At 33.0% G+C, this 22,374-nt stretch overlaps 1 protein-coding gene across 9 annotated transcripts in view; it reads right to left on the minus strand.

Annotated features, from left to right (window-relative positions):
• The window catches only part of CEP290 (centrosomal protein 290), a 50,578-nt gene that overhangs the window by 27,025 nt on the left and 1,179 nt on the right, over positions 1–22,374 (minus strand). For 7 of the 9 annotated variants that reach the window (XM_065669778.1, XM_065669795.1, XM_065669745.1 and 4 more), the window contains exons 2-28: positions 22,048–22,103; positions 21,357–21,478; positions 21,141–21,218; positions 20,300–20,369; positions 19,999–20,045; positions 19,450–19,593; positions 19,177–19,230; positions 18,065–18,217; positions 17,520–17,702; positions 17,115–17,204; positions 16,918–17,040; positions 15,006–15,129; positions 14,272–14,444; positions 13,491–13,653; positions 12,753–12,853; positions 12,573–12,660; positions 12,033–12,145; positions 10,270–10,354; positions 8,828–8,970; positions 8,066–8,230; positions 6,966–7,115; positions 5,891–6,006; positions 5,511–5,613; positions 5,131–5,361; positions 4,426–4,599; positions 2,517–2,628; positions 1,609–1,814 (exon numbers count right to left, since the gene is read on the minus strand). In XM_065669778.1, the coding sequence (XP_065525850.1) occupies positions 1,609–1,814; positions 2,517–2,628; positions 4,426–4,599; positions 5,131–5,361; positions 5,511–5,613; positions 5,891–6,006; positions 6,966–7,115; positions 8,066–8,230; positions 8,828–8,970; positions 10,270–10,354; positions 12,033–12,145; positions 12,573–12,660; positions 12,753–12,853; positions 13,491–13,653; positions 14,272–14,444; positions 15,006–15,129; positions 16,918–17,040; positions 17,115–17,204; positions 17,520–17,702; positions 18,065–18,217; positions 19,177–19,230; positions 19,450–19,593; positions 19,999–20,045; positions 20,300–20,369; positions 21,141–21,218; positions 21,357–21,458 (3,291 nt within the window). In that variant the 5' untranslated portion in view covers positions 21,459–21,478; positions 22,048–22,103. The remainder of the gene's footprint in view (positions 1–1,608; positions 1,815–2,516; positions 2,629–4,425; positions 4,600–5,130; positions 5,362–5,510; positions 5,614–5,890; positions 6,007–6,965; positions 7,116–8,065; positions 8,231–8,827; positions 8,971–10,269; positions 10,355–12,032; positions 12,146–12,572; positions 12,661–12,752; positions 12,854–13,490; positions 13,654–14,271; positions 14,445–15,005; positions 15,130–16,917; positions 17,041–17,114; positions 17,205–17,519; positions 17,703–18,064; positions 18,218–19,176; positions 19,231–19,449; positions 19,594–19,998; positions 20,046–20,299; positions 20,370–21,140; positions 21,219–21,356; positions 21,479–22,047; positions 22,104–22,374) is intronic. The other 2 variants (XM_065669756.1, XM_065669785.1) reach the window with 2 other exon arrangements.

A 22,374-nucleotide genomic window follows, 5' to 3' on the forward strand; every position in this document is an offset into this window, starting at 1 on the left:
ATGAAAGACTTTCATATTTAAGTGATATTCTTTCAAGCAGCCTGATTTTTCAAATACCAAGTAACCAATGTTTTCAGTCCAAACCAAAGAGCATTAAGAAAAGATAGATATCTGAAAAGTGTTAGACAGCATGGAGAAGCCTTAGGAATTAATTTAGTAAATATAATTTACAGTGGCAGATTAATCCGATACCACCCCTTAATAAAAAACTGATTTCCTAAACAGAGAAAATACTGTGACGTATCTTACTACCTGCACTTCATGTACCTGAAGCACTAGTATCTGGAAATCTAACAGTTGTGTTGAAGTAGATTTATGAGCTTAGAAGGAGATGTCTGGTAGATTTTTTCTACTTACCAATTCTTAAAATGGTATCACTTACAACTTTCATTGATTACCTTAGCACAATCTTGTTATATATATATACATATAAATATCTCTCAAAAAAAAAGAAAAAAGCAGTGACGCTGGGTTAGAAGGCACTGACAACAGGAGTATATGAAAACAGAAAACATATGTCCTGGAGCTATAGGAATGAGGGAAAAAAGGATACACAGAGAAACTACTAAGAAAAAATGTGGAGTTCATCAATTCAGGATGAAGGAAGATGCGTAGACCTAAATATACAAAAGATAGATAATATATGCAAACGGAAAAAAGGAAAATGTGATCCCAGGGTGCACGACCTGTGGTATTTCTTAATGAAATAAAAGAATACATGCAATTGAAAAGTTTTTAACAATACGACAGTACTGCTGAAAAGCTTTATACTTTCAGTTACTCCATGTCCCAAATAAATTAAAATGAAAACAGTGTAACAAAACACTACTAAAGCACAGAGAAATGATAAGTCAGATAACAGCTATGCAAACCAGTTAGGCTAAATTCTAGCAAGGCACAACCCGGGGGAATGAATACAATCTACCAACATTCCTGTCAACATAGCTATTTCTTCTCTTGTGTTTAAATTACAGACCAACACTGGCACAAGAACAAACATGTAAATTGCTTAAGTAAATTTAATTGGAAATTCTAATTAAGTTTCCTACTACTAAACAATTTGTGTAACAAATTTCAAATACAAGTAGTTAGGACAAAAAAAAAAATCTGAAAAGATTAAGGCTGATATGACAGGAATACTATAGATCACTAGCTTCAATGGCACACTCTTCTATTCCTGCATTATAGATAATGTTTGGAATGTAACAGAAGACATAACCAGTCTGTAACAGAACCATGACACTGTCATTTGCAAATGGGATGCAAAGGTCTAATATTTTTTTAACCATTGGTAATTAAGGAAAAGTTAGCAGAAAAGGGATCATATTAATTAGACACAAGAAATAAGAACAAAACTTTTTCTAGCAGTCTGCTGAAAAAGCAGCAAGCTGTTTTACAGAGATGATGTAATGATGCGTTTTATAGAGATTAACTAAACTACTGAAAAATTATCACACTGTGCATACAGAACTGCAGCTTTTAAAGGCAGCTATATTTTGCATCATGAGCTTACTTGCCAGTTGTGACACAAAGTAATATTTTTTGAAAAGCTGAAGAATATGCTTCTAAGATGTATGAAATTACGTTGTAAATTCTCAACAGATTTACCTCAGCAAATTTTGTTTCTAATTCAAAATTACGTTCTTCTATTTGCTTTACAGTATTCCTTAACTGTTCATACATTCGTTGTGAATGTTCTGCTCTCTGTCTTTCGTTTAGTTCCTTCATTTCCAACATCGTGATTTTCTTAGAAATGGACAAAATCTCACTGTTGGTTATTGCTTTTGTGGCCTTGTCCATGGTATTGTCATCCCCTACATTAAAAAAAATATTTACATTAGGAAATACACAAACTAATTCAACTATAAAAATTATTTGCACCTTGAAATAGAATGTGAGTTTTGATTTATCTCTGCCAGATAAACTTTACTGTATTACTTCTTTAAACTGGAAACACAGTTATCTTGCCTTATTACATGTTTGAAAAGTATCTAATTTGAATAAAATATCATTATCAATTATAAATGGGCATATCTGCAACTATCCTTATTGAGACTGATAAGTATTTTCGGTGCAGCGTTTCATTCTGTCCTGAATTCAACTGGTAAACCTTCAGGAAATTTAATTTAAGATCTGTAAAAGCAATAGAAGTGGATGAGTTGCTCCTGAATAATGGGACTATAAACTGTACAGAAAGAAGCCTCAGCTATCAAGAAAAAAATACTTTGCTACAGAGCATGAAACCAGGATATTCCGGCTTTTAAACCCTTAACCCCCAAAAAATCAACATGGAACAGTTTACAGAGGAAGAAAAACAAAGTTGGTATTGGTCAAATAGATAAATAAAATGAAACAAACAAAATCACCAAAAAAATTAAGATTGTTAATGACAAATACAAAAATAGTTTTGACTGTTCTGTTTTAAGATGTATAAATTTTAAAACATTTTGAGATACTACTTTCACACAGGACATACCATTTGATTTTTAATGCTGCAAAATAACTTTCATACTTGCCCAGTTTAGTCATCTGTTCCCAAGCCTGTTCTACAGTGTGAAGTTTCTCTTTTGTGATCTCCAGTTCCTTATTCAATAAATTTATCTGTGCTTTCAAGGATATATTCTCACACTGTATGACGAAAAATATGCAACATAACAGCAAAGTATTTAACTGTAGCAGACTCAGTATCTATAAAATGTTTTCAATTAACAGATTTAATTAATGCATAACCCATAATCTACATATAAAGCAACAGAGGAGTGTAAGTTTCCCCCCAAGTGTAAAAATGCTAGTCTTTTCTCTCTATGCTGTATCTTACTGCCAACTAGTATTACAACATTTATCACCAGTGACTGTGATTCCTAGAGTGTCTAAAATCAGATGAAGAAATCTGTAATATTAAACAGCTTACTAACACTGGGAAAGAAAAAAGTACTTCTGGAAGATATTTCATCCTGCACAGGATACTTCATCTTGCACATAAATACATATCTGAGATGGATCATATGCTTCTTTTAGTGTTTTTTAACATCTAATATGATGAAAAACATCAGTTTTGTAAATGTTCCTTCACTCCTCCATACAGAAACAAAAATTTCCGCATTAACCAGTAAAGCAAATTGAATAATTCATATTAAGGAAGCCAACTGTATGCTGGGCTGCGCCAAAAGGAGTGTGACCAGCAGGTTGAAGGCAATCCTGCCCCTTTATCTGCTCTCGTGAGATCCCACTTGGAGTACTGTGTACAGTTCTGGTGTCCTCAACATAAGAAGCACATGGAACTGTTGAAGCAAGTCCAGAGGAGGGCCATTAGGATGCTAAGGGGGCTCAACCACTTCCCGTATGAAGACAGGCTGAGAAAGTTGGGGTTGTTTTATGATTCTAATTTCTTGTTTTCTAAAAACATTTTTCGTTTGCTATGATAAACGATTCTCTACCTCTGTGAAACTGCTGAAATAGGCAATGCACAAAATTTCAGAAAATTTCAAAAACATTTCAGCTGACACAACTGTACCCACCCAAGCAGACAAATTTAGTAGTTTCAGTAAGTTTACCCAGCACATGTATTTAACCCCTGTCAACCAAAGAAACCCAACAGACAAGAACATGACATGAACTTTATCTATTTAAACTACTACTTTCTTGGACTGTTATTTCTGACATGAATGAAAAGTGGGAGGTAGTAACGTAGCTTTGAAGCCAGCTTTACAGTTCTTGAAAAGAAGTTCCTTTCTACTTGAGAATAAAAGTTCAAAAGAATAGCTACATATTTATAGTCCCTACAACATTTTGCAAACACATTGTAAGCAATCTTTGGTTGCTTACTTTTTTTTTAATGGCACAAAAGACTTACTGCTTACTGCCTTTTGGAAGTGTACATTTCATTCTTGTAAATCAGAAATTAGTAACAGCATTTACTTTGAGAAAACTTTAAAAGTGTATACACTCATTCTAATTTCCTTATTAGCTAGAAAACTGAAGATGATAACAAATATTCCTTCTGCCAGCCTTGTTTTGGTAATCAAAGAACTAAAAATACTTTGTGAGGGAACATACCCATAATTAAAAAGCAAACATAATCAAATAAACCAACACACCAAAACAATTCAACAAAATAATCTCCAGGTCCTTTCCAACCCTAACTACTCTATGATTCTATGTATGCTCATTGAAATAAAATCTGTGACTTTGTGTATGTTTCCTAATCCACTGAAAATTACTGGAGACACTAAATCAATTCAATAGAAACAGTAAGACTGGCTCTAACATCTCATATGCACTATGGGACTGATATAACCAGCAGTTCCAGTGGTGGGACTTGTGTTCTATCTTTCTATTAAGGAAAATAAAAACCAATACAAAAAAAAAAAGAATAATGAAGGAGTTTTTCCCTTAGGACAGGTTCAAACATAATGGAAACATTACCTCCACGTGTTCCATGTTCGTTGTCCGCTGGACAAGCACATTATCTTTTTGTAACATATCTCTGTATTTAGCAGTTAATGCATTATACTGCTTATTAGCCAGCTCTAACTCAGACAACGGCACACTACCATCCAACACTTTTTGCAGAGCTGAAATCTTAAAGCTAGCCATTTCCTATGAAAATAATCAGCACAATACGTTATTAAGGTCTGCTGGACCTTTAAATAGGAAAATTAAAATTACTCCACAGAAAAATAATACTATTTAATATAATGCTTTAGAACATAATACTGGTTTATTTTACTAAACTACTGTCCATCTTTATAAACTGCTTGCAATAAGCACTGATAAAATTTTTCTGGTATTCCAACTCTCTGGGTGATTTTGTCAACAGTTGCCTCATGAACGCACTGTCAAAACCATACTTTACAAAGATGAGTTAATAGAGGCCCTAGGAACCTTCAAGGCCAAAGCATAATTCGGTTTCGTATGACACTTTCAAGTAAAAAGAAGAGGCAAACTAACAGGTTTCATATTATGATGCTTATGTAAACACAAAGAATCTTTTGACAAAATTTACAACAGCATTTGACAAGCATTTGGGTAATGCATTCAAGAAACTAATAGTGTCTCCATTTAAAAAAACAAAAAAGGCATTTATTGCCAAACTGTAAAGATATGTACTATTACTACTGTAAACTGTACCTTGAATCGTTGCAAGTTTCCAATCTTCTCTGTAACTGCAGTCTCTATATGTGTTATTTCACCCTTTAGTTTCTCATTTTCTTTCCTAAGATGCCGTTCTGTTTCAAGTAAAGTGGTATACTGCCTTGTTAGTGACCTCTCATTAACTCGTAAAACAGTTATTTTTCTGTTATTTTCTGCAAGTACTTTCTTTGTTTCATCAGGATCCAGCTGAAGTGCACTGAGTAGATTCTGTAAAATAATTTTTTAAAAGAACCTTGTACAGTAATAAGGTAAGATTCTACTACATAGACAAGCTTTCTTGTACAATTTTATCTAGGTGTGAAAATTCTGTTCATCTGTCTTGAAATAATTTCTTTTTGCTAATAAAAATTACTTACAGAATATGCCTTTATTTTCGTAGCATCCTGTTCTTTTTGCTCTTCCAGCTTTTTCATTTCCTCTTTCATATGTTCAGACTCTTTCTGCCAGCTTTCCTTTTGACTAAAACAGTAATTATTTTTATTTATAATGATAAAAGACATTATGATTTTAAAAACTGTAACCATCTGCAAATATTGCTAACCAAAATACTTATTTTTAGCAGTAACATAATTTGAAAAATATATTATAAACTGTAGTTGGATTACTGAAAAGCTATCCCCTCTGTTTAGGCTGCATATGGTTTAATGATGAAATAATTCTTAAGTTAAAGTGCCTTATCTACATTCTTCAACATTCAGATAGTTGAACTTTCATAATTCAGAAAAGAGAGCAATACCTTTGATATTCTTTATACAGCAAGCCTTGTTGATGACGAATTACTGCAAATTTTCGTTTGTAGTCTTCTACTGCGTCTTCTAATTGTTTAAGTAACTGTTCTTTATTTTCCAGTTCCTAATAATTATTTTCCAAATATAATACTGAACTGATTAACAAAGGTTTTACACATGAAAGGATTAATCAAAATGCCAGTTCTCCCTTGTTTTTTTCATGATGGAACCTTCCGTCATGAACTGTACAAACTGCAGATATTAACTGTGTATTTTCTTTAGAAGCAACAGATAAAAACAAGTCCAATAAAATCTAGGATTCATATTAATATAAAGGTGTGAAATAGTGCATCATTTCACTGTGAATTACAGCCCTCAGTGTTCAAGCCACCACAACATGAGGCTAGCCCACAAAGAATACTAACTGAATGTTTGTTTTCTTATGTTCCCAAATACTCTTCTGTAATCATAGACACCTGAAAGATAATCTCTAATCAAGAAAAGTGATCAAAGACAGAACAATATAATTTAATAATAAGAAAAAGGTAAATTCTTTTTACTGTACAAGGTTTCTTTACTGTATCATCAATGGCTCCTGTTTCAATGTATTTATGCCTCTCTTTACAAATGTAGACGTATTTTTGACAAATAATGGAAAAAAAATTCATATGGTAGATAAACAGAGACCTTTGCTGTACAGAGAAAACCTGCTCAGAGTAGGATTTGCACATGCAGACTTAGGTGTAGAGTCCAGACAGCAGTAACAGAAAATTTCTCACAGAAAGAGTGCAATTACAGAAGTAGAAGGAAGAGTGGACAAATATTTAGATCAAAATTTAGATTAAAAAAAAAAAAAATCTGAACTGTTCTAAGATTTAAGTATCACCTTCCAGGTCTGCAACACAGCAAAACACTTTCAGCTTAAAAAAACTAAACAGAATAGCTTGAGGAATTCAGCTGATGTCAGAATTTCAAAGTAATTTTTGAGAAATCTCCCATGTCCATACAAGGCATGGTATTACATTTCAGAGGAATTAGCCATATGTTACAAATATTCTTGATGTTAACAAGTAAATGAGTTACCTGTACAAGACATATTAAATATTCATTCAGAGAGTTAATCATATTAACACTTGAAGGAACCATTCCTTCTGGAAGAGTCACTGTTTGGAATACAATATTGGCACCTTCTGACTGCTGTAATAAGGAAATTTCATTTTTCAATTGTGCAATCTAGAAAAAAAGAAACAAAACCATAAATCAGCTTTTCCTATTCAATTAAAAATAAACTTAGGGAAAATACAGTTTTCCTGTGCTACATCAGTTGTTATTAACAACCTAATTCACTTTCCACTTATGTTCTAAAGTAGTCAAATACTCTTTAAAGTAACCTTTTAGAAATGCTGTGATTCCATAAATCCTTAAATTCGTATCTTAAGCCAAATTTATGAAATTACTCCAGTAGTCAGGGCAGCTTCATATCTGAGTATTCACTACAGTTTTATTCCAAATTGTTTAAAATGCAGTGCATTTCTATTCCTTTTGAAAAGATAAAGTTTTGGAAAGAATTATTACAGTGGTATGATGGTTTATTCTAAACAAATCTTTGCCTTTCCATATAGCTTTTTCAAAACTCTCTGATTCTCCACTCTAACAATACATAAAACACTATTCTAGGATATTAATTACTGGGAACTCTTTTTGCATCACCAAAGCTATTCTAAAAATAAAATTTAAATTTGGCTTCTTGTAAGACGATAATTCATTCCTCATTCCTGCCCTCAAAAGCAGCATTCCACAAAAATAAATTGCATAATTTAAGAGAGGATTTTAGAGAATGATTCATATTTTAGAACACTTAATCTCTGTTACTTAATAAAAAACAAACACAAGACTACTGGCTTCTTGAAGAAAGAAATCTGTGAGCTTTTTGGGGACATCTCTCTCCAAAAGATAGGTATGAATGGAGTTTAGTATGATAGGATACTCCAAGGATAAAGTAACATCAAGAAGAGTAAGATTTGAACTTAAAATGGACAAATTGGTAGATCCAATAGATATACTTAATAATACTGTTCACATAAGCTAAATTTAGTATCTTATAGATTGTATGGTTTTGTTCTGAATTATTAGAGCAGCCACTTTTCAAGCACAAAATAAATTGTATAAAATAAATCGTATACCTTTTCATTTGCATTTGCCAGCTGATTAGAGAAATCTGTTGCCTCTTTCTGAGCCTGTTTCAGTTCCTGTCTTAATTCTTCATTTCGTCCTGAAAGCTGATCAACCTGAGCTTTCAAGTGCACACTAGTATCAAAGGTTCCTTCTGAATTCTTTAACTCCATTGCCTAAGGCAGTAAACATTTAATCAACAAAACAGACAAAATGTTAAAAAAAACCCCAAAAAACCTTTTTGCACATAATAAACTGGAGCCCTCAAATTTAGACTACATAAAATTGGCAAAAAGAATGAAATTTTAATGTTGTAAAATCTACATATCAGTTTCCTGTATAGTTTACCATAGAGTGTGACTTAAATTGTTCAATTTTCCTGTAAAGAAAAAAAAAAAAAAAACACCCTATTTTTTATTTGCAAGATGCTTGAATGAAGAATTTTTTCTTAAACTCTGTAGGTCCCAGAGATAAAAGACATGCAAACAAACTTTTACCTAAGCTTTATGGCTGCTACAATAAATTTACCAAAGGCAGGTTTGTACCATCCAGCTGAAGGTGTTTTGTTTAATTTTTACTAGCAATCTCCTGTTGCTGAATATTATAAATTTGCATTGTTAAAGAGGTATCACACTACGTACTCCTACTTGTAACTAAGGATGCATATGTATAAGGAAGCTACTATTTAATTATACAATAACCCAATAATAGAGGAGAAAACAGAAGCTTATAAATCCTATAAAACTAAATAATACTTCAGAAAGGAAGCTTACGTTAACTAAACGATCCAGACTAGGGATTATTAAGGCTGTTTCTCCTCCCTTCACATTAGAATCCTTCTGCATTTCCTTGACAGCTTGCAATATTTCTTTCATTCCTTGTTCAAGTTGTTTATTCTCTTCTGATAACTCTTTTACTGTAACAAAAATTGTAAATGCATCTAAAAGCACTGAAAAAATAATTTAAGATTTCCTAGGACATGTCATTATAATGCTTGTTGATTTGATATATAGAAAGAATGTTCATACTATATATAAACATAACCAATTAGGATGTGAAAAGTAAAGCTGCTAGGAACATCCAGAGAGTGTATTTTGCTGGACAAATACAAACAAAATATAATATGAATGAAATATGAAATGCTTCATGGGAACATATTTGATTTTTTTGAACCTTCCAGCCTTCAGTGTTTCCTGACATTTTCTTCTACTCCTTAGTAGCCTGTCTGACTAGCTTTCACAAATCCAGAAATGTGGCTATCTTGGAAAAGTTTGGGTTTTACAAGGAGGTATATGGAAATTGCCAGAATTCCCTGATTCTGGGGAAAAAAAAAAAAAAAGAACATTTAAATTACTTGGCTTAGTAAGGACTCTCAAATCATACAATTTTCCTGCCACCATTAGTCTGACAGTAGAATTCCAGATTTCCCAAGACAGAGCAAGAAGTCTGGAAACTTTAAAAAAAACCCAAACAAGAAATCACTCAGGACTTTTTCTGCAAGTTTACAAGATGGCTAACTGTTCTGAAAGTCCAGGAGTGCATGCAATATTTGGAGCAGTAAAAGGCTCTTGTCTAGAGAAATAAGCATCATTTTTATTTTGGACTCTGAGCAGTACTCTTCAGCTGATGTATATGTAAGCAATGAGTGGGTTTAACTCCCAAACACTTCCCTGGAGTCAAACAAGCACCACAATCACACAAGTAAATTGTTCTAATTGGGATCACTCACAGACTTAAAGCCCTTATAAGGTCTGAGGTCAGGAGAGAAAAACATGAGAGATCCTAGTTTAACATATTTAGTATGAATTAACTATGTTTCATGTTCTATTACTAATTTAAAAGTAGCAGCATCATGTATTTATACATAAGTACACAAAAATACACACTAATAAACACAAAATTTAAAAAGTCATTAATGATAATTCAAAGAAATTCCAACCTGACAAATGCCATTAACATTCACTGTTTTCTCATCATTGTGTTCACACCTGGACCAATCCACAACCATAATGCCCACAGTTCAGAAGTATGTAAGAATGGCTGTCTAATAACCTTATATGCACACAGCAAATACAATCACTGTGAAAGACCAAAGTAAACTGCATTTAAAACAGAAACTGCCAAGTCAGATATTTGTGGTCACAATCACAAAATAAGCAAACTATCTGCAGGTGCCTGATAACATTCCCTAGTTTTAAAACAGGCTGTAACTTACATTTACATTGAAATTTGGCTATTACAGTCCTGTTCTTCTCCAAATCTCGCTCTCTCATACTTAATTCATTTGCAAGATACTCATTCTAAAGAAAAGAAGAAATACGTCTCAAAAATCATAGTTCAGGAATTTCAGTATTAGAATTTTCATTAAGACTCTGTTGTTAAATGAGAATGCTTGAAAATATTGCTAATTCATGTATGTTCAACACTGAAATTACACAGTACATAAACCAAAATGAGGTGTTACATAGAAGGCAACAAAGAAACAGCCTCATCTTCACAGCAACAAAATTATCAGGAAAAAAAAATAACCATAAATAAATTTTACATAAATATTTACCCTATGGAGTTTTGTGTGTGTGCGTGTGTGTGGTCTTTGTTTGTGGGGTTTTTTTTGGAGGCATTGTTTTTTTGTTTTGTATGAGATGCAAGGCTGTATGCGCTGAGGAAAATGATGAGTACTTTACTTACACAGATGTGTGGAAGGTCTTAGAATAAAAACTATTCTGTCTTTGTGACTGTCTATGTGCGTGTGTGTGTGCGCGCAGAGGTGTTATGCAATTTTTTTCCACCAATGGAATGAAAATATCTGCCTACATTTTTCAATTCTATGTTAACAAATAAACTGAAAACGAACAACTTGGCACTTTTTTTTATTAGAAGAAAAAATGCCCAGTTCCATATGAAGTATCCTATAGCTTTAATTAATAAAGATGAAAGTAAACTAACACATCTGCATTATTTGAATTTACCTTCTGAATAACTGCAATAGATATAAGCATACGCATACTATAAATGTCTCACCTGTGATCTAAGAAGGGCTAATTCTCTCCTCAATTGTTTATGAGATTTTCAAGAGCATCTACCTGACCTGAGTGTTCCGATTGTCCATTTTCCAAAGCTTTTACTTGCAACAACTATATTAGGCATTTGTTTCCTCTGTCTTCTTGAAAGGTAGTTAAATCAGAAAACTCTGATTGCTTGTGCATCTGCTCTTGGAAAGCCAGTAACGGACAAAGCACATGTAATGGCATTGCAGGATGAGCAAGAGTATTTGCAAGTAGAGTTTTTGCTGACAGACTGTCTTGGGGAAAATTTTTCCTCACCTGTTTGGTCTGAATTACAAGTTCTGTACGCTTGATTCTGAAAAGATGGCTTGTTTCTGTAATTTTGGTTATTTACCTCTGATGTCTCACACACTGGCTGATAAGGAGAAAATGAACCTGTGCAGTCTGATTTTAAGTCTTCTGATATCTCTCTATTGTCTGCATGATCTGTTATCCCTGATGTCTGTGAAAACTGTAGGTCTGGTGATAGTAAAGCTCTTTTAAACAAAGTGTTTCAGAACTACAGTTGTCATTAATTAGTTGCCACTCTGAACATAAATGAACCAAAGAAGTACTTTTACTTTTCTTTAAGGCATCTGAATTCTGAAGTATGCCAGAAGTTCTTCTACGCAGACTTCTCACAGCCTTACTTTTTTTCAGCTATATCTTTCTCTGACTTCAGAAGTCTAACTGGTGCTTCTCTGTCTGCATATGTGTTTCTCCCTTCCATGTTACATGAGCTGCTAGCCTATATTCACAAAAATTCAGAATATTCACTAGTTTTCTAAAAAAACCCTACAAATTATTAATTCTTTAAAAGTTATGAATAAAAGCACCTACATATTTGAACAAATATTTACAAATATGTTACATATTACTTTTATTTGAAAAGAGAAATACAATAAATGTTTATGAACTTGCTTTACGAACCTACCTTTGCTTTTGCTTCAGTAATATCCTGTCTGTTCAAGAGATCCAGCTTCCTCTTACTCGTTCCCTTCTCTTCAGTAAAGCTATCTGTTATTTGCATATTATCAGCATCCAATCCTAATTGCAAGTAAATGTACACATGATAAAAGATTATGAATTTTTAACTTAACTTTTGCACTTAGTACATCTGAGTTCTGGTTTTCTACCTGCAAAGGAAGGAGCTGTAAACCCTTCCATTTGAGCACATGCTTCCATGGGTGGCACAGAACTGAAATGTTAAGATTTCTGAAACACATACATTATACAGATCTCTTGGAAATCATGATGAGAACATCCTTCATCAAACAACTGCAAGTCAACGACACAACTCTCAGTGATGCACTATTAGCCACTACAGGTCAAAAAGCTACTGGGTTATAAGACTATTAAAATAGAAAAGCACTCACCTCTTCCTACAGATTCAATTCAATGTATTTAGCCTTGTAATTTAAACAAATGAGTTAATATGACTATATTAACAGTTTATAACAAACAAAAATCCTACCTGCTGTTGCAATTCTTCTTCCTTTCTCCTGAGCCAACTTACGAATCTGTTTTTTCAGTTCAATTCTTTCTTCTTCTAGTCTTTCAATCTGCGCATTATTGTTCACAGATCAGTATTTCATTTTCTTCAATCGCATTTTTATTACATAGCTCTTACACAAAAATAAGATTTATCACTTACCTCTTGCAAAAGAATCTGGTTTTCAGCTCTATATTGCTGCTGCTTCAGTGCTTTGCAGTTTCTGAATTCACTTAAATCAATCATTGTCTTTGGCTCAAGACCTAAAACATAGTATACACTATATAATTATTCATTATGCAGGAACACTAATGTTAGCAATCATCAGAATGCATTTAATTTAAAAAAGAACATAACTAGTCAAGTAGATTTTTTTTAAAAAAAAGGAGATGGTTGAATATATGCAATTTAATAGGTGTCCACATTTTATGTTACATATAACGGCACCAAGAAAAAGTATAATTTTACTTCACTCAAATCCCCAAATGTAATAAAATGCCACCTAAAATTAACTATATTTATGTTTAAATTAAAATTGACATTTATGTTTAGATTCTTCTGTGTAAACATAAGTCTGTCCAAAGTCTTCTCTGTTTTTCAATCCAGCACTACTGCTTCGGTTTCCAGGTACTGTATTATGAAATTAATTAAGTAGTTTACAGTCAAAGAGGAATCACAACCAAGAAAGGACTACAAAACCTATTATCCCATTTCCTTCAGTCAAAGCAACGTGTAAGCCATGTACATTCATGCAGTTTGTCCTGACTTGACACTTGCAAATATTACCAGAATATACAAAATTATTTCCAAGCAGTTACTTGGTATAGTAACATACCATGATACAATATTATTTTAATTCTTACAGAACAAATAATTGAAAACATAATGGATATAGCATACCTAAGCGCTCTCTGAGTTCTTCATTTTCATCAAGAAAATCATTTATTTTAAGTTCAAGTTTATTGCCTTCCTTAATTAATGTTTCAATCTCATGATCTCGTATTCTGATTTGCTTTTTTAAATCATTTATTTCAGCAACAGCCTCTTCCAAGCCATATATTCCCTAAAACCAAAGGAAAGTAAAACAACCAACAGCAGATGTAAGAAAAATAAATTATGAATATGGTTTTCATCACTACACAGGTAAGTTCTTCAAACTGTCTAACTCTTCTGCTCTACGTTTAATGAAAAAGGTTACACTGAATAAAAAACAGATCTAAATTTGTAAAAGACAAATTTGTAATCTTTTAACTATAGATGAGCCTCTGCATATTTTGAAATTGAGTCCTCTTCCTACATGATACTTTGAAGAATCTTGAGTGCTCAATTACTGTTCAATGGACTTCAGAAGCCCACACTAATATGCTAAAACTGACGACTTGCACAAATTGTTAAATATGGCAAGCAGTCAGTGACTGCTATAGAATCACAGAATGGTTCTAGTTCCAACCCCCCTGCCATGGGCAGGGACAAATTACCTTAGACCATGTCAGCCAAGGCTCTAGCCAACCTGGCCTTGGAATGCTAAATGTTATTATTAAAAAAAACCAACAACAAACCTCAGCATCAGAAGTCTTTAACTTAATTTCGAATTAGAACAGAGTCAATAAAAAAATGGAAGGACAAAATGATCTCCTAAAAATATGATGTAATACCCTGTCCAGTCTGACACACTGCTTACCAGTTCATAGTCTCTCATTCGTTTCAGAGTTTCAACAAGCTCTTTGTCCTTTTCTCTAGCATCTGCTTCTGCTAATTCTGCTGATTTCTCAGCCTCCTTAGTTCTCTCTTCTAGCATTTTCAATTTTTCTTGCATTTCCCCAATGCGATTCTGCTGAGCAAGAGATGAGTGACCTGAAAAGAAAAACCTTGATTTGTTTACAACTAGGAATTCTTGCTATCAGGCATCAAGCAAGAAAGAAACACTTTGAATGATGTCATGAAGAAGATCTTACCTTTGCTGCTCTTTTTAATTAAGTAATTGCAAAAGACTACACTAGTGCTTTTTCTCCCAATTGTTCATTCAAACAATGAGAGATGCACATCATTTTTTTTTTTATGTAGTGTAAACATATTATATTAAAAGTGCAGTAGAATTTATTTTGAACTGCATGTTACTACTCACTTGGAATTCTCCATAGAGCTGAGATCTTACATGTTATGCTCTAACCTTTAGAGACTAGGTACAGTTAACTACACACTGCATTGCCATAAACCCCACTGAATTACTATGAATGAATTTAAACTCTTTATGAATGTTTAATAAATGAAAATAAACAAAAAGAAATACTAGAGACTAATATTACTCATATACTGCAAATATTTTTTCTGTATTTTTAGTGAATAAAGAATGTACAGTAAAACTTGTGGTTTCTTATCACCCTTGCATAGACATTAAAATAAAATGGTTGCTACCTTTATCTTTTTGGAGATCATTTCTTAATTCCTCAATTAGCAGTGCATTTTGTTCCATTTCTTTGGTATACTGTTCAACTTGCTCAGTAAGCAATTGTATCTGCGCATCCCTCTCTTGCACACCCTACACACACATAAAAAAGAAATTCCATTAAGAATTCTTTTCTACTGACAGGAAAGCTACCAATATAGAACACCACACAATAAAAATTAAAAGTAGCTAAGACAAAACAATTTATAGAACACCAAATATACTGTACTTACAACAGAGAGTTCAGATATTGTCTAGAAGTTGGGTATATAAAGGCAAAGCAGGAAAAATAAAAGAGTGAGTAAAGATAAAGCACTCAAACACATACACACAAAGCAGTATTTTAGTACACCGATTTTGAATGGAAGAGTTCTCTCAGAGTTAAACAAGGTACAATGAAAAGTTTCAGATGATACACGTTTCTTACAGCTTCCTCATAAACAGTTGCCAGTGGGAACCAAGAGATACAAGTCAAGACTGGAAGGACTAACAATTCATCATAGATGACACCTGTGTTACATAGATGACTGCCTTTCAGCAAGGCATCCAACTTCTAGAAAGTCGTATCACACGTTGTTCTGCATGCATACACATCCACAAGTACACACAGACTGCAAAAGTGACTTCTGTTTAAATATCCTATTTCTGTGCTTACACATGAACTTTAGAAATATCATAGAGAGCTTCATGTTACTTTTTCTGTGATGAACAAAAGAAGAGGAAAAAGATACAAAAGATACTCGGAAAAAAGTTACCGAACGTAATTATAATGTAAAAATCTCAAGAGCTGCTGACCTTACTTTACACCAGTATTATGAAAAACAAAAAGTGCAGGCTTTCTTAGAGGACAAATAAAACCACAGTTCAAACCTAATGGCAAAGAGCTTAGCAAAGTTGTAAGGAGCTAAATACAACCCTTTAGAATGTGGACATACACTGAAGCATAAGAAGCTCGGCCCATTTTGAGTTAAAACACAGCACAGTAAATTGATCTGACTTTAAAGCGTTTGTTTTAAAAATACACTTATTTCCACAAAACTGTTCATAATATCATGCTAATGATGGTCATCCAAAAACTTCTAGAGCCATCTAGTCAGCTAAAGCCAGACTCTACAACTCTTAGCAAAGTTACTGTCAGCTGCCTTCCTCTTCTGAAGAGGAAAAGGCTGATTTTCACCTAAGTTTTTTTTTTTAGGTTTTTTTTTTAATCCTGAGAAGCTCTCTGTTCCTAGTTTTGGAAGACTACATAGATTTATCTCACCTCACTGCTCAGTCTACAGGGGCCCAACATGCAATACAAATGTCAAATAACTCCTTGAAGCAAGGCACAAAATCATCCTATATCATACAGTATGCTTTCCATGGTGCATATTTCAACTTTACTAACGGGCTGCTTATTTATTTATTCTCTTCATGTTTGTGAAGAAAATGGGGAAATTCAAAATCATAGAGCTATGTGAGAGATACTCTTCAGGGGCTGAAGCACAGACTTAATAGTAAGGCATGAGGTGAAATAAACATGAAATTAAACACTAGTAAGAGTCTTTCTTGACTAACAAATTTAGAAGACAGAAACTCAGCTATAATTTAAAAACATTAAATTACAGATGCTTAGAAGTTAAAGCAATCACTCTAATAATGGAAAAGACAAATATGAAACTAGCAGAACAAACAACCACCAAGAGCTCAGTTCATACATACAGCATGAGAAGTTTCCTTTGCCACTGTCTATTAAGCTATCTTTGCAGTGGAATGACTTGACCTGTCTCGTAATACTCAAACTTAAGCAATACATATTCTGGTATTTGCAAACTATGAAAGACTATTATTATTTGGTCATGAGCATATTTAGTGAGTGGTGATTTCTCACACAGCCTGTACCTGTTGAAGGGCCATTATACTGTTTCTGTCTACATCAAGTTGGGCCATTTTCAATTTCTCTTTCAAGTCAAACAACATTTGCTGATACTGTAGGAGTTCATCATCTTTTGAAGTTAAGATATTCTGAAAAGAAGATAAAATACCATCAGAATGCTTGAAATAATACGTAAAACTAATTAAAAAGTATTAAAAAGTACCTTCCATTCTTCAACTTTTGCATTTACAGCTGCCATAAGTGGATAGTCTTCTTCATTCTTTGCTTTCAGCTGGTCTGAAAGCTCCTGAACCTAGAAATGCCATTTGCATTTGCATTAATATCATATCACAAAAATGTTTTGCTTAATATATACATATAAACACATTATATCAAGTGCATACAACTTAACAGATTAGCATTACAGCAGCAAGGGAAGATCATGACTCTCAAGAACACAAGTATGACTAACATTTTGTACAAAATATCTGAAGGCAATTTTTAAAATTTGCACCAAATTTAAACAGCATACTATTTTTAGAGAGTGTTATTTCAGTACAGTATATACTTTTAACTGGATATGTTGAACATTTTTTCTTTTAAATTAAAATATGAATGAAGTTCCTACTTGAAATTTGTACTGTTCTTTCTCTTTTCTTAAGTGATCCATAACAGTATCAGATTGTTGCACAATTAGTTTCATTTTGTTATATTCATCAGTCATCTTTTCCATTTCTTGCACTGATTCCTCAAGATTCTTCCTCATTTCTTGGTTTTGAATGTCTAACTTCTCATTAGCTTCAGTCAAATTCTGCAAAATTAAAGAAAAAGATGCTTTTAAATAGTGTGTATCTGAAGACCTGAATAAGCACTAATCGACTAATAAGCACTAAGCTACCTTAAATGTTAAGACTTGAAAGTCTTACAAAAAGTTAGCACAGAAGAGAGTATTTCACCTCTACATTATTAACTGCAACAAATCCTAGGAGCAAACAAAAGACATCTCCCATTTCCAGTGACTTAATTACCTCTGCCAGATTCACCAGTGCTACACATAAGCATCACAGAACCCAACTACATCTTGAATTCCCTTACTCCACATGAGTTGGACATAGCTTTGTGAAAAACACTACTGTCAGTAGCAGTCTAACAAACAGCATGCACAGATTTTACCTGAATTTCATCCAAATACTGGACAAGCTCAAAGTTCTTTTTGGACAACTGTGATCTATAATCAGAATCCTCTCCTCTTCGTAATAGAATTGCTTCTTTCTGAGAATCTATTTGCCTCTGATAGTCAAGTATATCCTGACACAGCTCTTCATTCTGCACAGAAAGCAATCCAAACTTAAATCTATTTTGAAGAGTTAAAGACAAAGACACTGCTTTTCTAACAAGCTAACACAAAGACCTAAGACAGTCAAGCCCTATTCAGATTCCTACAGTCTGCTTTCAAAAAACTTAGAAGCCTCACCTTTTTCTGCAAGCGTTTTTTCTTCAGATTAAAAAGGAGAGAACAAGACCAAGAAAACAAAGCATGAAAAACATTAGAAATTATTTTTCAGAAGACTAAATAGGAATCAAGGTAGAGACAAAATAAAAGAGAAATTTCTCTATACTTGTGTATGCATATACAAGCATACAAACACATACGCAAGAGGGCATTTTGATTAACAATTCTCAAAGGTTTCCCCATGGACCTTAATTTAACTTTTGCTGGTTTATTCTCTCAAAGACCAAGAATACAGGTATTAAATGCTCTAAAACATGTTGGGGTTTTTTTCTAAAAATGGCTACAAAAAGTAGTTTCAAGAGAATTACCAAGAATATCTAGGAATAAAGAATGTTAATTCTATCCTTGCATTTATTGTTGTATTAACTTTTGACTTTTTATAATTTTATGTTAACCAGATAATCTTAGCAAAAGCAACAAGCATAAATCAAATCTTGTCTAATATCCACCAAATCTATTTGTCAACAGTACTTAAAAATAACACTAAAAATTCAAAACACAAAATCCAGACAAAATTAATGCACGTTAGGACTATGTAAATTAAGTGGTGACACCTCCTGACCTCAATTAACTATGTTTCATTGGAGCAGATGTATAATATATTTCCTAAATGCGACTAAAATTCTGTATTCTCTTTGTACTAGTAGCCACAAAATGTTCTAAAACAGAATTAAACATTATGCCATGCTAAAGACCATAAATACAGAAAGATAATGGTTTATTTATAAAGAATGTTAAAAATACAGTAAATCAGCAATAATTCTTTACTAACCTCTCTCCTTAATTTGATGTTTTCTTTTTCAGCGTCTTCATTTCGAAGAGCAAGCTAGAATGAAGACAGAAAACCTTTATATGTATCACTAAAAGAACAAACTATAAAAACAAAGAACTCCAGAAACAAACCAGAAAACGTATGCAGACCAGTCCAATTTCACCAGTGGGTCTGGGTTTTTTTTATCATTTCAGAGGCTATTTTCAGAACGTTGACTTTTCAAAAGATGTTCCAGAACAGCTTTTAGAGAAGTAAAGCTGGATTCCTTCTTACCTGTTCATTCACTTTCTTCTCTTTTTCCAGTTCTTTTTCTATATCTGTTAACTGTCTCTCTTTTTGTTCTAATTGTTTTTCCAGTTGGCGGATCTCATCACGCAAAAAACGAGTATCACGACCACCAGCAGATTTTTGTGCCATCTTAAAAGCATTAAAATAACATTCTAAGTATAGTACAGTTCTTCAAAACAGAAAGAACTAAAAAAACCACAGCAGATGCTAAGATTAATATCCCTAATGATCAGGAAAAGCAACAGGAAGGACTCACTAACTTCTTTCAATAATACTCAGAAATTTCTGAAAATAAATGGGATTTATTAAAGTATAAACAACTCATTGTACATACAGCACTTTGCAAACCTGAAGCTAGAGAACATTTGTAAGTGAATAAAAAGTATTAGTTTAAATGTAGAGCTTTTACATCTCTTTACTAGACTAGTAGTCTAAAAAAAAAAAAACCAAAAAAAAACCAAAACACCAAAACCAAACTCATTTAGAAAAACCACTGAACAGCTATCTATAAAACAGGAAAATTTGAAAACATACCTCTAATTCATTTTGAAGTTTCATCACCTTTGTTTCAAATTGATTTTCTGTTAAAATGCAACAGATATAGTGAAATACCTAACAAAGTAAAAAGTACCCAAACCAACAATGCTTAACCTCAGTCTTTAAATATGGCTTCACTCAAACAACTGACTTTAGAGCAGCTGGTATTTTATACAGTTTCAAAAAATTAAAAAACAGCAACCAACCAACCAAAGCACAAACAAAACTAACACACACTAAAAAATTCATTAATACATTTAACAAATCATTTAGGGATAGCTTATAAAGGCTTGCTTACCACATTTGGCTTGCTCTTCCCCAGCTTTTTCAACTTCTTCTAGTGCCAGCTCTACCTCTTGAGTTTTCATCTGGGAAAAAAATTACAGTAAACAAAGAAGCAATATTTACTACTTATGTAATTTAAAAGATTTTTCCATAAACCTCGTATTTGAAACTATGAAAACATTTAGAAAAGAATATCAATTTTCTCTCATTAAACAAATTGAGCCACTCCCCTTTTTGCCCATGCTGATAATTAAGAAGTTCACAGTTGAAATATCTTCATTAGTAATTTATTCTAAAGGGCTACCTAACCATTCAAAAGCATATTGCTGAGAATCAAAAACAATAAAAGAGCCTCTCTAAAACTAACGTGCTGCCATTATTTTCTGTTGTCAGTACATTTATAAGTAAATACAAGAAAGTATGATAGATTTAGACAATCAGTTTTAGGATGAAGGCGTTTTCTTCACTCACGGTGACATTTCCCTTTACTCCAAAACATCAACCTATCACAAAAACTTCTACTAAAGTTAAAATAATTACCAATAACTTACAACATCTAACAAATTTTTAGATACTTGTTTGTGTTTTCTATTTATGGAACTAAGTTTCCTTAACTATATGTAAGTCCTATTCACTTTACTTCCCACTGCTAAATGCTGTAATCCTAATGGCTACAAGCAGATTCTGTGGTGCAAGCACACATTTAACATATAAACAATCTCAGGAGTAACCTAAGATCATTGTTCAATGCAGGGAGGGGAAAAAAAAAAAAAGTAATGAAGATTTCATTTAAACAAAAACCAAAACCAAACAATGCCTCTGCAGAATTGTAGAAAGTAAGAATTAACACTAACCTTCAATAGTGACTGAGTAATTTTAAAAAGGTGTAGCAGTTTTCCCGGGGTTTCAGTTTTTAGATCTTTCCCATCAACCTGAGGAAAGAGACAACTGTTTTTATATAAATATCAATGAAAACCACAAAATAAATCATTTATGCATGTTAAAGACCAGAGACAGTATAGGTAAAAATGTATAACAAACCCTCTATGTTCTGTTTTTGCCTTGAGTACCTTTAACATGGTCTCTAGCAATCTGTCTGCTAGTTCCTCTTGATGAGGCAGAGCATCTGGATCCACGTTCATAAGCTTCTTCCAACCCAAAATCTGTGCCATATTGAATTTATAATTTCTTCCTGGAACAAAAATGAAAATAAAAATTATCAGACATTCTTATGTCAAACAACTTTATGTAGGCTGGCCACTGAAACACACAAGATGATTATAAAAACCGTACTGATTTTGTAACATTTATCAACATTGTGTTCACATTTTGGTGTCCTGCAAGCAAAGGTGACTATAGTAAAACCATTTTTCTTTAAGTCAAAAATTACATCACACATACTCAATGAATTTGTGACACTAACAGTGAAGAACAGGACACATGTGAAACCTCTATTTTAATATCCTTCTTTTCCTCCCCACCTTTCAACATGGTATTTTTAACAAACACAACTAGATACCTGTTTGAACCAACCCTTGTAGGATAAACATCTCCTTACAGTCACAAAAACATTATTTCTAATATTTAAACAGAACCAACACCTGCTTTAGATTGGTACTATGAGAATCCAGTTCCAGATATTAATTTATAAGACATTAAACTCTTGATTAGAATGTTTTGAGTTGATAAAGAACAGTAAACAACAGGAAACAGACAAAAATCTGTTCAGGAAGTAGTGCAAAGTTTTGTTCTACTGCTTACCTACCAGCTGCTGTGGGCCACAGTTACTTATATATATCTGAAAGTCAGTGTAGTTTCTGAAAAAGGCAGAAGAGATTGGAAGCCTTGGATTATTCCATCCTCTGGAGCTGTGTCTAGCCTTTAGTATCAATATTTCAAAAATTAAAATCTGCCAAGTTTAAACCAGAACATTTTTAAAGTACTTATTGCCTTAAATTATGAATATAGCATAAATGATTAAGAAAATTAAGAAATAAACCTAACTAGAATATTAAATTCATTATTAGCAACAAGCTCTAATAACTCTTAACAATGATCTACACTGCGCATGATTCTGAGATCTGTTTC

The sequence above is a fragment of the Lathamus discolor genome, chromosome 1 (genome assembly GCF_037157495.1).
Source record: "Lathamus discolor isolate bLatDis1 chromosome 1, bLatDis1.hap1, whole genome shotgun sequence".
NCBI lineage: Eukaryota > Metazoa > Chordata > Aves > Psittaciformes > Psittacidae > Lathamus > Lathamus discolor.